The sequence below is a fragment of the Nicotiana tabacum genome, chromosome 13 (genome assembly GCF_000715075.1).
Source record: "Nicotiana tabacum cultivar K326 chromosome 13, ASM71507v2, whole genome shotgun sequence".
NCBI classification, from domain to species: Eukaryota; Viridiplantae; Streptophyta; class Magnoliopsida; order Solanales; family Solanaceae; genus Nicotiana; species Nicotiana tabacum.
In genome coordinates, this window is record NC_134092.1 from 117659125 (window position 1) to 117680426 (window position 21302).

Here is a 21302-nt window from a genome sequence, read left to right on the forward strand (position 1 = left end):
GAAAAGAAAAAGAAGTTAAAAAAAAACATGTATAATATTTTCAACTGCACATCATATATATATATAGTGTACGCACGTTGCGCGTGTATCCCCGTCTTAGTAAATGGATAATTCTCTATACTTCATATGATAAGTAAAATTTGAAAGCGTTCTGGTTCGTAATTGAATTCTTACTCCTATATGTATTTTTAAAAAATAAAAGAAACTCCTATATCTATTTTCTTCCGGAACTATGTTTTACAAGCAAAAAATATTGTAACTGTAAATAGTACTATATTATTATCAGATCATAAAATACAAAAGGGATTTTTCCCTTCCTATACAATATTTGAAACTTATTTACCAAAATTATCCTAATTTTGTATATTACCCGCCCTAAATAAGGATTATCCTTATTTGGGTTTAGTAGATTTTTTATTTGAAGAGGATAGAAGGAGGTTAGTTGATTAGCTAGTGGCTTCTTATATGGTAGCAGTCAACATATTATTACTGACATTGGTGAATGCTGCTTGTAGTATTAAAACTTTAGCTTAGAACTGTTAAAACAACTGGTCTATGTGATCCAAATAGATCTGGATTATGCATCCGCATTATGTGAATATTTGGGCACTGAGACGGGAAAGTGTGTAAACTCTGCAGTTAATGTGTTTATTAAAGATTTGCTTGAACTTGAAAATTTTATGTGGATCTGAGAAGTTGGAGTGTTCTATGTCATTAGGCTGAGGAAGTAATATATGTTGTGTCTTGTAAAGGGAAATTCTCCTTTGGATCTCTTTGGTTGAAGTGTAGCATTATACAAACTGATTAAGTATTTCAACAAGTTTATCAACGATATGTGTAAAACCCTCGATAGGATTTTTTGAGTTTGACTTTTCCCTCTCCGTATTTCTTTTCTTGTTTTTTATTGGTTTATGTAAACACACCCACCCATATCTTGTTCATTGAAGATATTGTTTTTGCTGTCAGAGGCGGACCATCAATGTGATATTAATATAACAAAAGTACATCATTTGTTCATTCTTGAACTCGACGCGCTTTCATATCTTGAAAACGGTCAATAATAGCATCATTACTTACATTTGTAAATACTTCCTTCTCGAAATAACAAACTAAATAATCATTTAAAAATATATCACTAATACTACTACGTAATTCATCTTTGATGTACTTCATGGATGAAAATCCTCTTTTCACAGTTGCAGTCGCAACAGGTAAAATTAGAGTTAATTTTACAAGTAAATAAACAAGTGAATAACTCTTTGCAAGATTTGCCTCAACCAAGGCTTTTGCCAAATCACCAATTCCTTTCAAATCAGAAAACCTAAGGTCACCACGTCGCATGTGCAATATGAAAGTGTCAAGTTGGTGACTAAGATCTCGAAGCTTCAATTCGCCAAACTCATCTGGATAATACTTGGCCAGTGTCATTATTTTTTCCTTATCAAAATTAGCAAATGAATTAACCGGATTCAAGTTAGCCATACCAAGAAGCAAGTTACCACTCATAACATCAAAATGATTGTTAAGCTCCTGAAGCTGCAAATCAATCACAGAATAAAAAAGATCAACATGTAAGTGATGTGAATACGTAACAATAGAAGGTCTACGCTTTGACTTTCCAGAAAAATAGAATTCTTCCATATTGGGTACCACAATATCATGTTTAGCACAAAATGAAGAGACTTCATCCATCAATGACACCCATCCATCTTCTCTCATTACTTGCAACCTTTCCTTTGTGAGGTCAAGAAATACCATGGCATTGTTAATATCTTGCTCTTTCTTCTGCAAAGCTTTACTCAACTCGTTCGACATCATCAATACTTTCAACATCAAGTGAAGCAAGAAAATAAAGTCAAATTCATTGATTTTACTCAAAAACGCTTCTGTTTGTAATCTATCATCAGCCTCAGAACCTTCATATTCAACCACCTCAAGCACGTGAACAATAGATGAAAATAAAACAATAAAGTTATCCAACGTTCTATAATGTGATCCCCAACGAGTGTCACCTGGCCTTTGAAGCCCTCGCTCTTGATTTAATCCTTTCCCACTTTGAAGTTCACCACTCTCTAGCAATTTATCCAACAATTCTGCTTGATGATCGCGAAGTTGATCTCTACACTTAAAAGATGCTCCAACTACATTCAACACGTTAGCAATTATAGCAAAGAAAGTTTCCACCTCCTTATGTTTATTAACCACAACTACAAGTGTCAATTGCAATTGATGCACAAAACAATGAATACAATATGCCGATGGAGTTTGTTCTAAAATTAAAGTTTTAAGACCATTCACCTTTCCTTGCATGTTACTAGCTCAATTATATCCTTGTCCACGTATTTTGGATGGACTTAATGAGTGTTTCAATAGTAAAAAATATATTGCTTCCTTCAATGACTTTGTAGATGTATCACCAACACGAACAATACCAATAAATGACTCATTCACTTGGCCTTTTTTGTTAACATACTGCAAAGAAAGGGCCATTTGTTCATGGTGTGAAATATCCTTGGACTCATCAACTAATACCCCAAAATAATCCCCTCCCAAGTCATCAATTATAGCTTTCACAGTTTCTTGTGCACAAGCACTAACAATATCCTTTTGAATTTTTTGTGAAGTCATCATATCATTTTTTAGAGCATGTTTTAATATAACTCTATCCACATCCGGAAGCCTCTTTGCAAGCCATTCCAATAGCCCTATAAAAAGCCTTTATTTTTGGAAGATTCACTTTCATCATGACCTCGAATAGACAATCCAAATTCCAAGAGGAATCTTGCAACATCATGTGATGATCCAAAAGGTCATCTTATATTTTAGAATTCGAATTTGCGCTCTTAAGCCTTAAAAATCTCATTTTTACCCTCCTCGATTTGCATGTGTAGTCCGGCCAGGTTTCCGGAAAGCTTTTATGTTGAAAACTAATAAAAATAAGAATTTTTTTCTTAAAAGTTAATTTTAGTGGACTTCGGTCAACATTTTTGGCAAACGGGTCCGGATCTGTGCTTTGATAGTCTCGGTAGGTCCGTATCGAATTATGGGACCTGGGCATATGTCCGAAATCGAATTCGGAGGTCCCTAGCTCAAGTTATGAATTTTTGATGAAAATTAAAAGTTTGAAAATTAATTATTTTTAAGAATTGATTGATGTTTGGCACTATTAGTACCAGGTTCGTATTAGTACCGGGTTTGTATTTTGGTTTCAGAGACCAAGGACCTCCGATCCAGTTGGACAAGGATTTGACTTACGAGGAGGAGCTGGTGGCCATTCTAGACCGGCAGGTTCGTCAGTTGAGATCAAAGAGTTACCCTTCAATTCGAGTGCAGTGGAGAGGTCAGCCTATTGAGGCAGCTACTTGGGAGTCCGAGTCCGATATGCGGAGTAGATATCCCCACCTTTTCACTAGCCCAGGTATTTTTCTATGTCTGTTCGAGGACGAATTGTTGGTTTAGAGGTGGAGAATGTGATGACCCAAAAGATCATCTTATGTTCTAGAACTCGAATCTACGCTCTTAAGCCTTAAAAACTTTATTTTTTACCCTCCTCGATTTACGTGCGCAGTCCGGATAGGTTTCCGGAAAGCTTTTATGTTGAAAACTAATGAAAATAAGAATTTTTGCCTTAAAAGTTGATTTTAGTTGACTTCGATCAATATTTTTGACAAACGGGTCCGGATCCGTTCTTTGACGGTTCTGATAGGTCCGTATCGAATTATGGGACCTGAGCGTATGCCCGGAATCGAATTCGGAGGTCCCTAGCTCAAGTTATGAATTTTTGATGAAAATTAAAAGTCTGAAAATTAATTATTTTTAAGAATTGATTGATGTTTGGCATTGTTAGTACCGGGTCCGTATTTTGGTTCCGGAGCCCGGTACAGGTTCATTATGATATTTAAGACATGTCTATGAAATTTGGTGAGAAATGGAGTTGATTTGACGTGATTCGGTCGTCCAGTTGAGAAATTAGAAGTTTTAAAGTGTTCTTGAGAATTTCATTTGATTTGGTGCTAAATTTAGAGTTCTAGATGTTACTTTGGCGATTTGATCACTCGATCAAGTTCGTATGATATTTTTGGACTTGTGTGCATGTTTGGCTTGGAGCCCCGAGGGCTCGGGTGAGTTTCGAATAGGCCACAAGATGTTTTGGACTTGGGAAAAATCTAGTTTCTGCAGATTCTGGTGTCTATCATATCCTTCTTCGCGTTCGCGAAGGTCCTCTCGCGAACGCGAAGAGTAATCTGATGAGGCTGGGACTTCTTCTTCGCGAACGCGAAGTCCTGGTCGCGAACGCGAAGTGATGGGGGATTTACACTTTGCGAACGCGACCGGCTCAACGAGAACGGGAAGGCCAGAGGGGAGTGATAATCGCGAACGCGAAGGCTTGGTAGCCAGTACCCTTCGCGAACGTGACAGTGCTCTCGCGAATGCGATGAACACTGTAGCCCAGCACTTAACAGAATCCAAAACGGGATTTTTGCCAAAAAACTCATTTTTCTCAAAAATCAAACGGTGAGGGGCGATTTTCCAAGAGTCATTCCTTCGCCAAATTGTTGGTAAGTGATTCTAAACCATTTTCTTTCAATTACCCATTATATTTCTTGAATTTTCAACCTAAAAACTAGAGTTTTCATGGTAGAATTAGGGGTTAGGGTAAAAAATACGGATTTCGGGAATGTGGGGATTTAGACCTCAATTTGAGGTCGGATTCCAAAGCTAATTACATATTCGGGCTCGGGGATGAATGGGTAAAAGGATTTTGGTCTGAACCTCGGGTTTTGACCAAGCGGGCCCGGGGTCAATTTTTTGACTTTTTGGAGGAAAATTTGGGAAATTTAATTTATGCAATATAATTGATTCTTTTAGCAATATTTGATATTATTGAGTCATTTTTGAATAGATACGACATATGAGTGGTTTGGAGGTGAATTCCAAAGGAAAAACTATGATTGAGAATTAAGTGGCCTTCAGATCGAGGTAAGTGTTGTGTCTAACCCTGACTTGAGAGAATTAGGAACCTTAGATTATTTGCTAAGTTAAATTCATGTGAGCGGCATATATGTGAGGTGACGAGTACCTATGCGCCGCCAATTTACCGGTTTTTCCATGTTTCTCTATTTTTCTGATATTGTCTCATTCCTATGCCAAATTGCTACGTGTTATATTAGTGTTGTTCAAATTATCGTTCTTATCATGTTTACAGAATTTTCTGGTGATAATTGAGTTTTTATTTCAAAGTTAAGATTGATATTATGGAACCAAATATTGAAGTAAGATTTGTACTTGTTATTCTCTCTCCATGCATTGCATTATGGTAAGGGGGAGTGTTAATATACAAAGGGTGATGATGTGCCGTATTGTGAGTATTAATGCACGAAGGGTGATGTCGTGCCATATTGTAAGTGTTAATGCACGAAGGGTGATGCCGTGCTATATTGTGAGTGTTAATGCACGAAGGGTGATATCGTGCCATATTGTGAGTGTTAATACACGAAGGGTGATGCCGTGTCATGATATGAGAGTAAAAGCATGAAGGTTGATGCCGTGCCGTTTCTATAAATTTTATGGTGAGATTGAGAGTAAAAGCATGAAGGGTGATGCCGTGCATTCTTCTTTACTGTATTCACTATTCCTGTTGATTCATGGTATACTGACTGCTCTGGTGATCATTCTGTTGTAGTTCTTTATCTTATATTCCCCTCAGTATGTCTCCCCTCCCAATATTTTCTGTTTAGTTCTTCATTCCTGTTATTTGCGTATACACTGTTAAATTGTACAGGTTGATTGTAGGTATCTTGCCTTAGCCTCGTCACTACTTCATCGAGGTTAGGCTCGACACTTACCAGTACATAGGGTCGGTTGTACTGATACTGTACTCTGCACTTTCTGTGCAGATTTTGATACCGGCTCAGGTTGATCGAGATTTGCTATTGGTCCACTGTCCGGAGACTCAAGGTAGATTTGTCGGCATTCACAGACCTTGAAGTCCCCGTCTATCTTTTTATGTCCTACTGTTTTCTTTCATTCAGACAGTTCTTTCTTTCAGACTATTACTTGTAGTAAGTTCTAAAATGTTCGTAAATTGTGACTCCAGATCCAGGTGGTAGTAGTTAATACAGATTTATGATATTCCACACTTGTTATATTTTATCATAGTTAAATGATTCTCTAACATTGGCTTGCCTAGTAAGTGAAATGTTAGGCGCCATCATGGTCCCGTCGGTAAAAAATTTCGGGTCGTGACACATCAATTGAGGTATTTAAATGAATTCGGTGATCACTTCTTTGTTTCTCGGATTGCTTGTTAAAATCAACTTGAATTGACTAAGATTGATTAGACAAGTCTAGCATCTTATTGAAATACTTATGGTGGAGATTATTTACTTCACCAACATTTAAAGCAAGTCCTTCCGAATTTTTATTCCAAGCCCTAAAGCCAGTTTTTATGAAAGAGTCACCCATGCTTCCATGGACATAATCATTCTTGAATAAATAGCAACATAAATAAAATGCCGCATCTTTCTTCACACTATACTCCAACCATCTAGAGTTTGAATATTTAAACCAACTCGGACTAAATTGACGCATTTTTTTTTTCGAATAAAGTTTTAGGGAATTTGTAATCAACCAGTTGGCAAGGCCCTTGTTTAATGTAGTATTTTCTCACTTCATCTCGTATTCTAAGGCTATATTTATCAATGGGTATTCTCTCTTCGGGGTCGGTATTTAGTGATTCCACATCAAATTCATCGACGAGACGGAAGGAATTCTCTCTAAAACTAGAACTTAGTTGAGAAGAATTAAACCTCGTAAAAAATACGTCCATCTCAAGTTACAAGAACTTCCTACAAAACAATGATTCAATTCAATTTAAGTGTCCATCAATAATAAAAGCAAACTTTCATTAGGGGAATCGCACCCCTTCTATCAAGAAAAAGGAAACATAACATTTAAAATAGAGAAATTACACCCTTTAAAATAGAAACACTTAACCAATTTGTGAAATTTTTTATCCTTGAAGTGAAAAGGCTTTTAGTTCAGCAAAACATAATATAATTGATCTTGTCTTGTAATATGCAAACTCTGCAAAAATATTAAAGTTATACTACGTTACTTTGTGAATAAAAAATTTAAAATTTTCAAGTTATAATAAAGGCTTACTGCTTAGTATAACTACTATGAGAACAAGTATTAATTAAATTAAACAAGTTCGAAATTTCACTTTAGTCTATAAAAAATGCTTAATTCAAAGTTTTTGGTTTGAAAAGAAACACTTCACTGAAAGAATATTTCAAAATAACACTAGCACACAATATTCAAATGCCTACAAAATTAATTTGGCATTTACTTTTTGGCTCTAAAACTCTTTGCAGAAAGAAAATTTTTTATACAAAATTATTTTGCTAAATTAATACTTTCAAAAGAAAACAAAACTTACTCAAATAAAATTAATATTTTACTCAAATAAACATCCTATTTCAGTTGAAGAAGAGCCTCAAACCCAGTAGCTGCCGCCGATTCAGACTGCCGGTCGCCGAATTCGAGCTCGAGCAGAAGCGAAATAGGGTTAATTGAAAAAAGAGTTTTGTTTTTTAGCAGAAGGGTGTATCGATTTATTTGGAGAAGAGAGGTGGATTTTGTTCTTTAATTTGGAAAATCATAAAAGTTAAGACTTTAGGTTATAGGGTTAATTGAATAAGGGGTTTTGTTTTTTAGCAAAAGGATGGAGCGATCTGTTTGGAGAAGAGAGGTGGGTTTTGTTCTTTAGTTTAGAAAAGGATAAAAGTTAAGACTTTAGGTTGACTATTGTGTATTTGTGTACAACAGTACAAGTATTAAAGAATTAAAAAAAAAGTAAAAAACAGAAGATGTGCAGAAGTCAAGTTTCGAACTTGGAACCTTCAAGCAACTGAAGTGTTTGAGCAGGCTACAAAACCAACGCGTCTGACTTGCTTTTGTTTATTGTGTGTCACGACCCAAAATCTCACCAGTCGTGATGGCGCCTATCTCAATACTAGGCAAACCAAAAATGTCAACAAAACACCATATCTTTTAAATTTGAAAACAAAATAATTAAATTCAGCAAAAGAAATCTAACAAATACAATTATAAATACTCCCAAAACCCGGTGTCACTGAGTATATGAGCATCTAAATAAATACAAAGTCTGACTGGTAAAAATTACTGTCTGAAATATAGAACAGTACAATAACTATATAGAAAGGGAATCAAGTCTGCGGTCTTCAAGCAGCTGCCTTGATAGTCTCTAACGGAAATAACTTTAAATTCTAATAGTCGTCGTATCCGAGCACCTGGATCTGCACACGAGGTGCAGAGTGTAGTATGAGTACAACTAACTCAATAAGTAACAAGACTAACCTCTGGGCTGAAAGCAATGACGAGCTCCGCAGATATAATCTAGTATAAGTAATGGTACGAAACGTAGACATGCTTTCAAATTTAACAGTTAAACTCAGTACAAGTGAAATAGATCAATACTGTATGATATGAAAAATATGACATCTCTGTATCTACATGCCAATGTACATACTGTATGTGATGCACCTTAGTCAAAACTCCATGTACTCACAATCTAAAATACTCAATTACTCAGTACTGTATATGGCCAATCCAGCCCAGGGAAGATCCATCCCAAATATATATGTATATCCATCAACTGACAGTCAGTTACTCAGTACTGTATAAGGCCAATCCAGCCCAAGGAAGATCCATCCCAAATATATATGTATATCCATTAACAGACAATCAGTCACTCAGTACTATATAAGGCCAATCCAGCCCAGAGGAAGATTCATCCCCAAATATCAATGATTTAGACAAGATCCATGTCCAGGGAAAATCTATCCCTCAATATAAATGCTTCGGGCAAGATCCATGCCCAGGGAAGATCCATCCCTCAATATAAATGCTTCGGGCAAGATCCATGCCCAGGGAAGATCCATCCCTCAATACAAATGCTTCGGGCAAGATCCATACCCAGGGAAGATCCATCCCTCAATATATATAATCATCCGCACTCACTAGGGGGGGAGGGGTGTGCAGACTCTGGAGGGGCTCCTTCAGCCCAAGCGCTATATATAAACCGCGCTCGCTGGGGGTGTGTGCAGACTCTCGGAGGGGCTCATTCAGCCCAAGCTCTATATAAAGCCTATATGGCCTACTGCAGGAAGGCAGTCCCGATCCGTGTAATAATAAAGCCTATGAGGCCTGCTGCAGGCGGGCAGCCCCGATCTATATAATACTAATGTATAAAGCCAATATGGTCTACTGCGTCGCGCAGCTCAATCCCATAAATATCCTTACAATGGACAAATATTACTGAGTGTGAAAAGTATATTTTTGAAACAATTAATTCAACAGCAACACGACCCCATAGGTCCCAAAATATTGGCACATAGCCTAAATACGATATTTAATAAGAGTCTCAACTCGATTTCCTAACACGAGGAGAATATTCAGATAATAACATGATTTATTAATTTTACAACTGCACAGTATTTATTCAAGATACAATTTCTGTGGTACTTATCGTATGTGTCACCTCCAAACAATTTATATCATACCAAATTTCGGGGATTCATACCTCAGAACCAAGTTTAGAAATGTTACTTATCTCAATCCGAGTAATTCTTTATTCCAATAAGCCTTTTCCTAGCGATTCGGCCTCCGAAAGCCTCGAATCTTAGTCAAAATAATTCGATACAATCAACACGAGGTATAGGAATCAATTCCATATGAAAATGCTAATTTTCACTATAAAATCCGAAATTAACTCAAAAATTAACATTGGGGTCCACGTCTCGGAACCTAACAAAAGTTACAAAATCCGACAACCCATTTCGATACGAGTCCAACCATACAAAAATTATCAAATTCCGACATCGGATTGACCTTCAAATCTTCATTTTACATATTTGGAAGATTTTACAAAAATATGATTTTTTTTCCCCCATAAATTCATGGATTCATGATGTAAATGAGTATGAAATCATGAAATATAATCAATATAGGATAAGAAACATTTACCCCAATCCAATTAGTGAAGTTTGCCTCTGAAAATCGCCCAAACCGAGCTCCCCAACTATTTTAATGTCAAAAATGGCTAAACAAACCCATTTATAGAGCCTCTGACGTATTCGAGCATCACAGGTAGCGTGGGGCGCTGCCTGTGGCACTATTTCCAGTACCCTTAAATATCCCAGCGCCAGGGCTAGCGCCCCATGCTACCCTGGGCGCTCGCGGCGACGGAAAATCTTTTCGGATACGGAAATGGGCATAACTCTCTCATACAATGTCCGAATCCGACGATTCTTTTTGCTATGGCTCCAAAATTTCAATACGGATCTAATGCTTCAATCAAAACTGAATTTGGAGCTTATTTTCTTAATGTGATACCACGTATTCTTGAAGAATCGATGTGGAAATATCCTAGGTTTGATGCCGAAACATAGCAAATCAAGTCCGATTGACCTCAAATTTTGCACACAAGTCATAATACATCATATGAAGCTATTCAAGACTTCAAATAGTAGAAAGGAGAGTAATTACTCAAAACGACAAGTCGGGTCGTTACATTCTCCCCCACTTAAATATATGTTCGTCCTCGAACGTGCCAAGAGTTGTTTTCCAAGCCATCAAATCACTATTCCATCTTACCACGCATATACCCAGGGGTGATCCCACGTCACCCTATGCCATATAGGCCTGAAAACACCACCTAACTGAAAATCATTAATTTAGCCTTAGCCCATTAACCTTGGAATCCAATTTCCAACATCCAATTTTTTTTTCATGGCCCGAATCTCATATCCACACGCTGTATGAGTCTTAATAAGTTGTATTAGGCCTTAACCATAGCTCCAGATGTAATCGCATGATATACCACACAACTCACATAATCGTAATAATTTCTTATCACAGTAACTACTCAAAACCAACCAAGTACTAGTATAAAACCCAGCATCAACAGAACCTCATTCCAAAACCTTCGTATACTATCAAAGATGAAAGAAACAATCAAAAATTCATAACCACTCATCAGATCAACTAGTCAAGGAGCTCTCTCGCCCCAACCAAAATCACAATCCTCTCCTAAGCCTACTTTCAATATTATCCTATTGACATGCCATACCAATACAACTCAATCCACAACTGTGTAGCCTTGTACCCAAAATGGAAAATGTCTCAAAGTAGAGACTCGTATTGTAAGTTGAACAAGCACCACCACAACTGTAATGTTATAAGCTCATTATATATAGTAGAACCAAGACATATAAATTTAATAACAGTAACCGGCTCTTCTAGAGCTCACATTAACATCACTCACACGGGCAACTCACGTGATATAGTATCAATATCTGGACCCATACGGACAACTCACGTGCCAATAATATCATTATATGGATCCGCACGGACAACTCACGTGCCAATAATATCAGTATATGGATTCGCACGGACAACTCACGTGCCAATAACATAATTCGCCTGGTATGGTCACATGCCTCCAGTCCAAGCATATCATAGAGGAGCAATCAAATAAGTACACATGTATATGATAAATGAAATAAGATTCACATGCTCCTGGACTGGTTTGAATAGCGCGTCGCAGTGTAAGCATGTGCAAAGTCTGCTATCACACTTCAAATCGGCAATTTTTTTTTAACACAGAATTAGTAACTGCCCCATTTATTTAGGGAATCATCTTCTTTGTAACCTCAAGTATAGCCCAGATAGTTCTCAACAAAGGTACGAATATGAGAAACATTGTAACTTTACGCTTAACAGTCAACTCTAGGCATATAATAGCCTAAGCATTCTTCCGAGTATGAATACTTGCTCTAATGCCCGCACATGGGCTCAAACCTCACATATATGCGCACTCATAGCACATAGCTATCACAAATAATTAACGTAACTAGTGCCTCTACCGAGTTTTAAATAAAATACTCACCTCAAACAGGCCACAACTCTAAAACGATTTACTTCTGAGAACTCACATCTGCTCCCTTCCAGGAGAAAATCACAATATACAACATGTTCCTCACACCGGTAGAAAATGTTTGGATCAAACCATGGTAGAAACCATCAAGAACACTCTGAAATCTTTTTGCACATAACCAATCTATCAAAACTAAATTCCTCTAACTCGACCAAGCCACGTAGGTTACCAAACCCAAGAATATTGCAACCAAAACATCTGTAGAGTCTCACCACATCATAATTACCCCCTATAAATACCACAACCGAAACACCCACTCTGAAAATACCTTATTTGAGTCTAAGTCCGTTTCATTCACCTTCCTGATACCGAAATATAAAATCCATAATGATATACAAAAATGCCACAAGTCTCGATACCATCCAACTTAAATCTCAGATTTTAGCCATAAATAGATCTGCCAAAAGATTTCAATTGTTACATATTAATCTCGAATCCATTAGAACTTTCCCGAGAGTCAACCCCTTTGTTCAAATTCACTTTACACCGCCCAAATCGGCCAAAAGACACGTGCCCCATTAGTACAATAACACTCAAAGAAGTAACTCTACTTTAATACCACCTATCAAATTCATACTCTGTGAGAGCTACATCATTCACAAATAACAACTCACTCATCCTACGATTTTCATATACTCATAAAGCGCAATATAACCCGTATCTAGAAATTTCCTTACTCGAGTCATTCTCGAACCACACCTCTGCAAGTCATCACTAATTCCCAAGTATACTTCAGACCAAAACAAAAGATTTGACACATAACCATGAATTGAATTGTCAATAGCAGTCTCCCCCACTTGGCTCAAAGTCATAAATTAAAATACTTGATAACTCACAATACACATACTTTATTACTACCTTAATACCGTAGTCAGTTTAACAAAAATTCTTCTCAAGCTCAAGACAGACCAACCATAAAATACCTCAATCATCCGCTAATCTCGCATTCATTCTCTTAACACTCAAGTCAACTTTCTCAACCAGATTCAAATTCAAGTCTCAACACATACACCCTGCTGTCAGAAAAGAAACTCTCTATTCACATCATAAGGAACACACTTACATAAATTGCTGTGCAGGAGATAACCCACGTGCTTAGTCTCAAATTGGTATCTTGCTATACCCTTTCGCAACCACAATTACTATGAAATCACTTAATCTTTCTGAGTCCAAACTCATTAATCACACACGAAAATTTAATTTGCCCCAAAATTTAACAACGTGAAAGATCTTTCAAAACATTTACACTCGAGATTGTACGTCATATCAAAACGAAAATAAAGCACCCAATGGCCTTCCTTTACATTTCAAGGAAACACTTCTCGTCATATTAAAATCATCTTAACACATCCCGCAGTTACATCATTCTCATCTCAAAGCCATTCCATCGTTCATCGAGCCACAAATTCCATTCGTGGGGACATTATCGGATATATGAGTCCAAATGTACAGATTATAACTGAAGCTACCGAGCCTAAGCTGCGGTATAAACCTAACCTCATGTCCTCCAGACTAACCAATCATCAAAACACAGAATACACATCTTGAACCTCGTTCATAAAATTACAAGCCAGCGATGCACAACTGATACCGAGCGCTCATATGCGCATACAAATACGTGGAAGGAATTCAAAGAGTTATGTTTGATGTTGAATCAATTCCGCACGATAGAATATGAGAAAGTGAAATTTTCCTAAGGGTTCTGCAGCATCTCGAAGATAAGTACAGACGTTTCCGTACCGATCCGCAAGACTCTACTAAACCTGCTCATGACTCGTGAGACCTATGTAACCTAGAGCTCTGATACCAACTTGTCACGACCCAAAATCTCACCAGTCGTGATGGCGCCTATCTCAATACTAGGCAAGCTGAAAATCTCAACAAAACACCATATCTTTTAAATTTGAAAACAAAATAATTAAATTCAACGAAAGAAATCTCACAAATACAATTATAAATACTCCCAAAATCTGGTGTCACTGAGTATATGAGCATCTAAATAAATATAAAGTCTGACTGGTAAAAATTACTGTCTTAAATATAGAACAGTACAATAACTATATAGGAAGGGAATCAAGTCTGCGGTCTTCAAGCAGCTGCCTTGATAGTCTCTAACGGAAATAACTTTAAATTCTAATAGTCGTCGTATCCGAGCACCTGGATCTGCACACGAGGTGCAGAGTGTAGTATGAGTACAACTAACTCAATAAGTAACAAGACTAACCTCTGGGCTGAAAGCAATGACGAGCTCCGCAGATATAATCTAGTATAAGTAATGGTACGAAACGTAGACATGCTTTCAAATTTAACAGTTAAACTCAGTACAAGTGAAATAGATCAATACTGTATGATATGAAGAATATGACATCTCTGTATCTACATGCCAATGTACATACTGTATGTGATGCACCTTAGTCAAAACTCCATGTACTCACAATCTAAAATACTCAATTACTCAGTACTGTAAATGGTCAATCCAGCCCAGGGAAGATCCATCCCAAATATATATGTATATCCATCAACTGACAGTCAGTCACTCAGTACTGTATAAGGCTAATCCAGCTCAAGGAAGATCCATCCCAAATATATATGTATATCCATCAACTGACAGTCAGCCACTCAGTACTGTATAAGGCCAATCTAGCCCAGAGGAAGATACATCCCCAAATATCAATGATTCGGACAAGATCCATGTCCAGGAAAAATCCATCCCTCATTAAAAATGCTTCGGGCAAGATCCATGCCCAGGAAAGATCCATCCCTCAATATAAATGCTTCAGGCAAGATCCATGCCCAGGAAAGATCCATCCCTCAATATAAACGCTACCCTGGGCGCTCGCGGCGACGAAAAATCTTTTCGGATATGGAAATAGGCATAACTCTCTCATACGATGTCCGAATTCAACGATTCTTTTTGCTATGGCTCCAAAATTTCAATACGGATCTAATGCTTTAATCAAAACTGAATTTGGAGCTCATTTTCGTAATGTGATACCACGTATTCTTGAAGAATCGATGTCAAAATATCCTAGTTTCGATGCCGAAACATAGCAAATCAAGGGGTCCTCAGTGTGTGTGTGTGTGTGTGTGTGTGTGTGTGTGTGTGTGTATATATATATATATATATATATATATATATATATATATATATATAGTAATTTTTCCGAGACTAATGGGTTCCGGTGACCCCCTAACCCTAAGGTAGGTTTGCCTCTGTTTGGTGTATATGCTTCATGGGTAAAGATTTATGTGCCATAGTTGAGCCCAACTTTGTTTGCAATTGAGGCATAGTTGATTGATTAATATGCTTGGCTCTTATTTGGTACATTGAGATTAATTGATTCATAATGATATTATACAGTACCAACGCCTGTGCATAAGTCTCTTGAAGGCTAACAAAATTTTGGCAATTAGCCTTCAAGAGACTTATGCACAGGCGTTGGTACTGTATAATATCATTATGAATCAATTAATCTCAATGTACCAAATAAGAGCCAAGCATATTAATCAATCAACTATGCCTCAATTGCAAACAAAGTTGGGCTCAACTATGGCACATAAATCTTTACCCATGAAGCATATACACCAAACAGAGGCAAACCTACCTTAGGGTTAGGGGGTCACCGGAACCCATTAGTCTCGGAAAAATTACTGTAAATATATTTTATATATATTTATATATACACTGGAACCCCTTAAATAATTTATCTGGCCCCCTCAATAAATAAAAGCAAGTCAGACGCGTTGGTTTTGTAGCCTGCTCAAACACTTCAGTTGCTTGAAGGTTCCAAGTTCGAAACTTAACTTCTGCACGTCTTCTATTTTTTACTTTTTTTCAATTCTTTAATACTTGTACTGTTGTACACAAATACACAATAGTCAACCAAAAGTCTTAACATTTATCCTTTTCTAAACTAAAGAACAAAACCCACCTCTCTTCTCCAAACAGATCGCTCCACCTTTTTGATAAAAAACAAAATCCCTTTTTAGATTAACCCTATAACCTAAAGTCTTAACTTTTATGCTTTTTCAAATTAAAGAACAAAACCCATCTCTCTTCTCCAAACAAATCTCTATACCCTTCTGCTAAAAAATAAAACTCTTTTTTCAATTAACCCTATTTCACTTCCGTTCGAGCTCGAATCCGGCGACCGGCAGTCCGATTCGGCGGCGGCTACTGGGTTTGAGGCTCATCTTCAACTGAAATAGTAAGTTTATTTGAGTAAAATATTGATTTTATTTGAGTAAGTTTTGTTTTTTTTTGAAAATATTAACTTAGCAAAATAATTTGGTATAAAAAATTTGCTTTCTGCAAAGAGTCTTAGAGCCAAAAAGTAAATGCCAAATTAATTTTGTAGGCATTTGAATATTGTGTGCTAGTGTTATTTTGAAATATTCTTTCAGTGAAGTGTTTCTTTTCAAACAAAAACTTTGAATTAGGGCATTTTTTTTATAGACTAGAGTGAAATTTCGAACTTGTTTAATTTAATTAATACTTGTTCTCATAGTAGCTATACTAAGCAGTAAGCCTTTATTATAACTTGAAAATTTGAAATTTTTATTCACAAAGTATCGTAGTATAACTTTAATATTTTTGCAGGGTTTGCATATTACAAGACAAGATCAATTATATTATGTTTTGCTGAACTAAAAATCTTTTCACTTCAAGGTCAAAAATTTCACAAATTGGTAAGTGTTCCTAATTTAAAGGGTGTAATTTCTTTATTTTAAATGTTATGTTTCCTTTTTCTTTATAGAAGGGGTGTGATTGAGTGATTTCCCTGTTATATTCTCTTAGTGTTGTTCTTGATAGAAGGGGTGTGATTCCCCTAATGAATTTTTTTTTTTATTCTTAATGGACACTTAAATTGAATTGAATCATTGTTTTGTAGGAAGTTCTTGTTCTTGTAACTTGAGATGGATGTATTTTTGACGAGGTTTAATTCTTCTCAACCAAGTTCTAGTTTTAGAGAGAATTTCTCCCGTCTAGTCGATGAATTTGATGTGGAATCACTAAATTCCGACCCCGGAGAGAGAATACCCATTGATAAATATAGCCTTAGAATACGAGATGAAGTAAAAAAAATACTATATTAAACAAGGGCCTTGCCAATCAGGTGATTACAAATTCTCTAAAACTTTATTCGGAAAGCAAATGCGTCAATTTAGTCTGAGTTGGTTTAAAGATTCAAACTCTAGATAGTTAGAGTATAGTGTGAAGAAATATGCGGCATTTTGTTTATGTTGCTATTTATTCAAGAATGATTATGTCTATGGAAGCACGGGTGACTCTTTCACAAAAATTGGCTTTAGGGCTTGGAATAAAACTTCAGTAAGACTTGCTTTACATGTTGGTGAAGTAAATAATCTCCACCATAAGTGTTTCAATAAGATGCTAGACTTGTCTAATCAATCTCAGTCAATTAAAATTGCTTTTAACAAGCAATCTGAGAAACAAAGAGGTGATCACCGAATTCGTTTAAATACCTCAATTGATATTGCAAGGTTCCTCTTGGAATTTGGATTGTCTTTTCGAGGTCATGATGAAAGTGAATCTTCCAAAAATAAAGGTCTTTTTATAGGGCTATTGGAATGGCTTGCAAAGAGGCTTCCGGATGTGGATAGAGTTATATTAAAACATGCTCTAAAAAAATGATATGATGACTTCACCAAAAATTCAAAAGGATATTGTTAGTGCTTGTGCACAAGAAACTGTGAAAGCTATAATTGATGACTTGGGAGGGGATTATTTTAGGATATTAGTTGATGAGTCTAAAGATATTTCACACCATGAACAAATGGCCCTTTATTTGCGGTATGTTGACAAAAAAGGCCAAGTGAATGAGCCATTTATTGGTCTTGTTCGTATTGGTGATACATATGCAAAGTCATTGAAGGAAGCAATATATTCTTTATTATTGAAACACTCATTAAGTCCATCCAAAATACGTGGGCAAGGATATGATGGAGCTAGTAATATGCAAGGAAAGGTGAATGGTCTTAAAGCTTTAATTTTAGAACAAACTCCATCGACATATTGTATTCATTGTTTTGCGCATCAATTGCAATTGACACTTGTAGTTGTGGCTAAAAATATAAGGAGGTGAAAACTTTCTTTGCTATAATTGCTAACGTATTGAATGTATTTGGAGCATCTTTTAAGCGTAGAGATCAACTTCGCGATCATCAAGCAGAATTGTTGGAGAAATTGCTAGAGAGTGGTGAACTTCAAAGTGGGAAAGGATTAAATCAAGAGTGAGGGCTTCAAAGGCCAGGTGACACTCGTTGGGGATCACATTTTAGAACGTTGGGTAACTTTATTGTTTTATTTTCTTGCTTCACTTGATGTTGAAAGTGTTGATGATGTCGAACGAGTTGAGTAAAGCTTTGCAGAAGAAAGAGCAAGATATTAACAATGCCATGGTATTTCTTGACCTCACAAAGGAAAGGTTGCAAGTAATGAGAGAAGATGGATGTGTGTCATTGATGGATGAAGTTTCTTCAATTTATGCTAAACATGATATTGTGGTACCCAATATGAAAGAATTCTATATTCCTGGAAAGTCAAAGCGTAGACCTTCTACTGTTACGTATTCACATCACTTACGTGTTGATCTTTTTTATTCTGTGATTGATTTACAGCTTCAGGAGCTTAACAGTCGTTTTGATATTGTGAGTGGTAACTTGCTTCTTGGTATGGTTAGCTTGAATCCGGTTAATTCATTTGCTAATTTTGATAAGGAAAAAATAATGACATTGGCCAAGTATTATCCAGATGAGTTTGGCGAATAGAAGCTTCGAGATCTTAGTCACCAATTTGACATTTTTATATTGCACATGCGACGTGGTGACCTTAGGTTTTCTGATTTGAAAGGAATTGGTGATTTGGCAAAAGCCTTGGTTGAGGCAAATCTTGCAGAGAGTTATTCACTTGTTTATTTACTTGTAAAGTTAATTCTAATTTTACCTGTCGTGACTGCAACTGTGGAAAGAGCATTTTCATCCATGAAGTACATCAAAGATGAATTATATAGTAGTATAAGTAATACATTTTTAAATGATTGTTTAGTTTGTTACTTTGAGAAGAAAGTATTTACAAATGTAAGTAATGATGCTATTATTGACCGTTTTCAAAATATGAAAGCGCGTCGAGTTCAAGAATGAACGAATGATGTACTTTTGTTATATTAGTATCACATTGATGATATTCGATAATATTAAAGTTTGTATTTTGCTGATAAGTTATCACATATGTTTTCATAGAGTTGAGCCGAACTTTATCACTAGTAATTGGCATGTTTAAGACAATGGTGCCTCCGTCCTGCTCAAATCCTGGGTCCGCCTCTGTGTCGAGCAGGTCTCATAGGAAGAGTGTCTGGCTTTACTTAAATGCGTCTCAGAAGATAATTCAGTTCGCAATGAAAATTGATCTAGTTGCAACTAATTTCATTACTTAGAATGTTTGGTTGGATTGTATAACTGAGTTTAATCATAAGGTCATTTATTTTACTACTAAATGCCATTTTACGACTATTGAATAAACGTTGTATCACTATACATGAACAACTTTGTGGACTCTTTATATGTTAACCATGAATTTAAGTAATATGAAGTGAGATCCGTTAAGCTACTGATTTGTTGTTTTTTCTCCTTTAAGTTAGGCTGTCTTCTTCCTCTTTCTTTTCTACCTTTACATGAATAACTTTGTGGACTCTTTATACGTTAACCATGAATTTAAGTAATATGGAGTGAGATCCATTAAGCTACCGATTTGTTGTTTTTTCTGCTTTAAGTTAGACTTGTCTTCTTCCTCTTTCTTTTCAAACCTTGGTTTAGATGTTGTAGTTTATGTGGGTTTAATGCTCTTGTTTTGAAAGCATATTGGCCTTACTAGTTACTACTATCTGTAATTGGAATTCGAAAAAAGAGATAACCGGAAATATCATTCTCAAATTTTCCTTCTCATACTGAGCTAACATGCAAGCATAACAAGGGAAGATATCTGGCAATATTTGAAGTTATTTCTCTCCTCCTCAATCGGACAAAGCCAATGATGACATATGATTGTTTTAACTGAGTATTCTTTAAATGCACACAAGGTTATATCGCCTAAAAGACGGTGATCAAAGGGGAAAAGGTGACATTCCTCAGCACCGTAGAAAGCATATTGTTCGAACCATACTCGAAACAGAGTGATCTGTCAAATGTCAATACAATGGATTCCTGTTTACATCTTTTATACAACAAGTAGCATTAGATCATTTTGTACATGTTATTTTAGTAAACAATTGAAATAAATGCTATCTCATGAAATATTAAGTGCACTTTGATTTTTTTTTTAATGCTTAATTATTTCTAATCTTTTTGGTTTTATTTTTGTCATCCAAAGTTTAAAGGCTAGGAAAATTCATATTTGTTAATTTATCTATCAAATTATTCCAATCATTTTATTATTTACTTCCAATGTAACGTACAACCATATATATACATATGAACAAATATGCCAATCGCCAATGTAAACGCCAACGTATGATTGATGTTGATAGGTAATATTTGCTCAATCTTCCCTACTAGTTCTAAAAACTTAATAGTAATTAGCCAAGAATAACTTTAATAACTTTAAGACAAGAGTGAGTTGCTCTAGTGGTGAGCACCTTCCACTTTCAACCAAGAGATTGTGAGTTCGAGTCACCCCAAGAGCAAGGTGAGGAGTTCTTGGATGGAGGGAGCTGAGGGTCTATCGGAAACAGCCTCTCTACCCCAAGGTAGGGGTAAGGTCTGCGTACACACTACCCTCCACATACCCCAGTAGTAGAATTATACTGGGTTGTTGTTGTTATTTAGTCAAAAATAACTTCAATACTTTAATGTATAATAGCAATTTTAGAAAGAGAAAAAGTAAGATTAGAGAGATAGTAGAGTGTTTTATGTGAAAAAATAAAGAAGACGAGGAGGTATTTATAGTTGAATTAGGGTTAAAAATAAATTAAGGTAGAAATGGCGTGGTATAGCCACCTTTTAACATGATATTTAGTTTTTATCCAGTATTTTTAATGCTGAGCAAAAATAGCCATTACTCTATTAAAATTAGTACGAAAAAATATTGTTACCCTTTCTTAATTCTGTTGTGTAAATATTAAGGACATGATGTCCTTAACATTTACACTACACACATGAAGTTAAGGACGTCGTGTCCTTAACATTTACACTGCACATATGAAGTTAAGGACATGATGTCCTAGAGTTTAATAACGGAAGGTGCAAATATATGACACTTTGT

General features: G+C 36.1%; 4 protein-coding genes across 4 annotated transcripts; 3 read left to right on the plus strand and 1 right to left on the minus strand.

The window, feature by feature from the left end:
* Positions 1–1014: 1014 nt before the first annotated feature.
* Positions 1015–2310, minus strand: LOC107828822 (uncharacterized). The gene has a single exon (XM_075228981.1). The coding sequence runs from the start codon at positions 2308–2310 to the stop codon at positions 1015–1017; it is 1296 nt and encodes a 431-aa protein (XP_075085082.1).
* Positions 2311–17682: 15372 nt separating this feature from the next.
* Positions 17683–18281, plus strand: LOC142168317 (uncharacterized). The gene is made up of 2 exons (XM_075228982.1): positions 17683–18012; positions 18123–18281. The coding sequence occupies exons 1-2, from the start codon at positions 17683–17685 to the stop codon at positions 18279–18281; spliced, it is 489 nt and encodes a 162-aa protein (XP_075085083.1).
* Positions 18282–18385: 104 nt separating this feature from the next.
* On the plus strand, positions 18386–18814 carry LOC142168318 (uncharacterized). Its single transcript, XM_075228984.1, has one exon. It carries the CDS (start codon positions 18386–18388, stop codon positions 18812–18814), a length of 429 nt encoding a protein of 142 aa, XP_075085085.1.
* A 45-nt stretch (positions 18815–18859) lies between these two features.
* On the plus strand, positions 18860–19186 carry LOC142168319 (uncharacterized). The gene has a single exon (XM_075228985.1). It carries the CDS (start codon positions 18860–18862, stop codon positions 19184–19186), a length of 327 nt encoding a protein of 108 aa, XP_075085086.1.
* The last annotated feature ends 2116 nt before the right edge of the window (positions 19187–21302 follow it).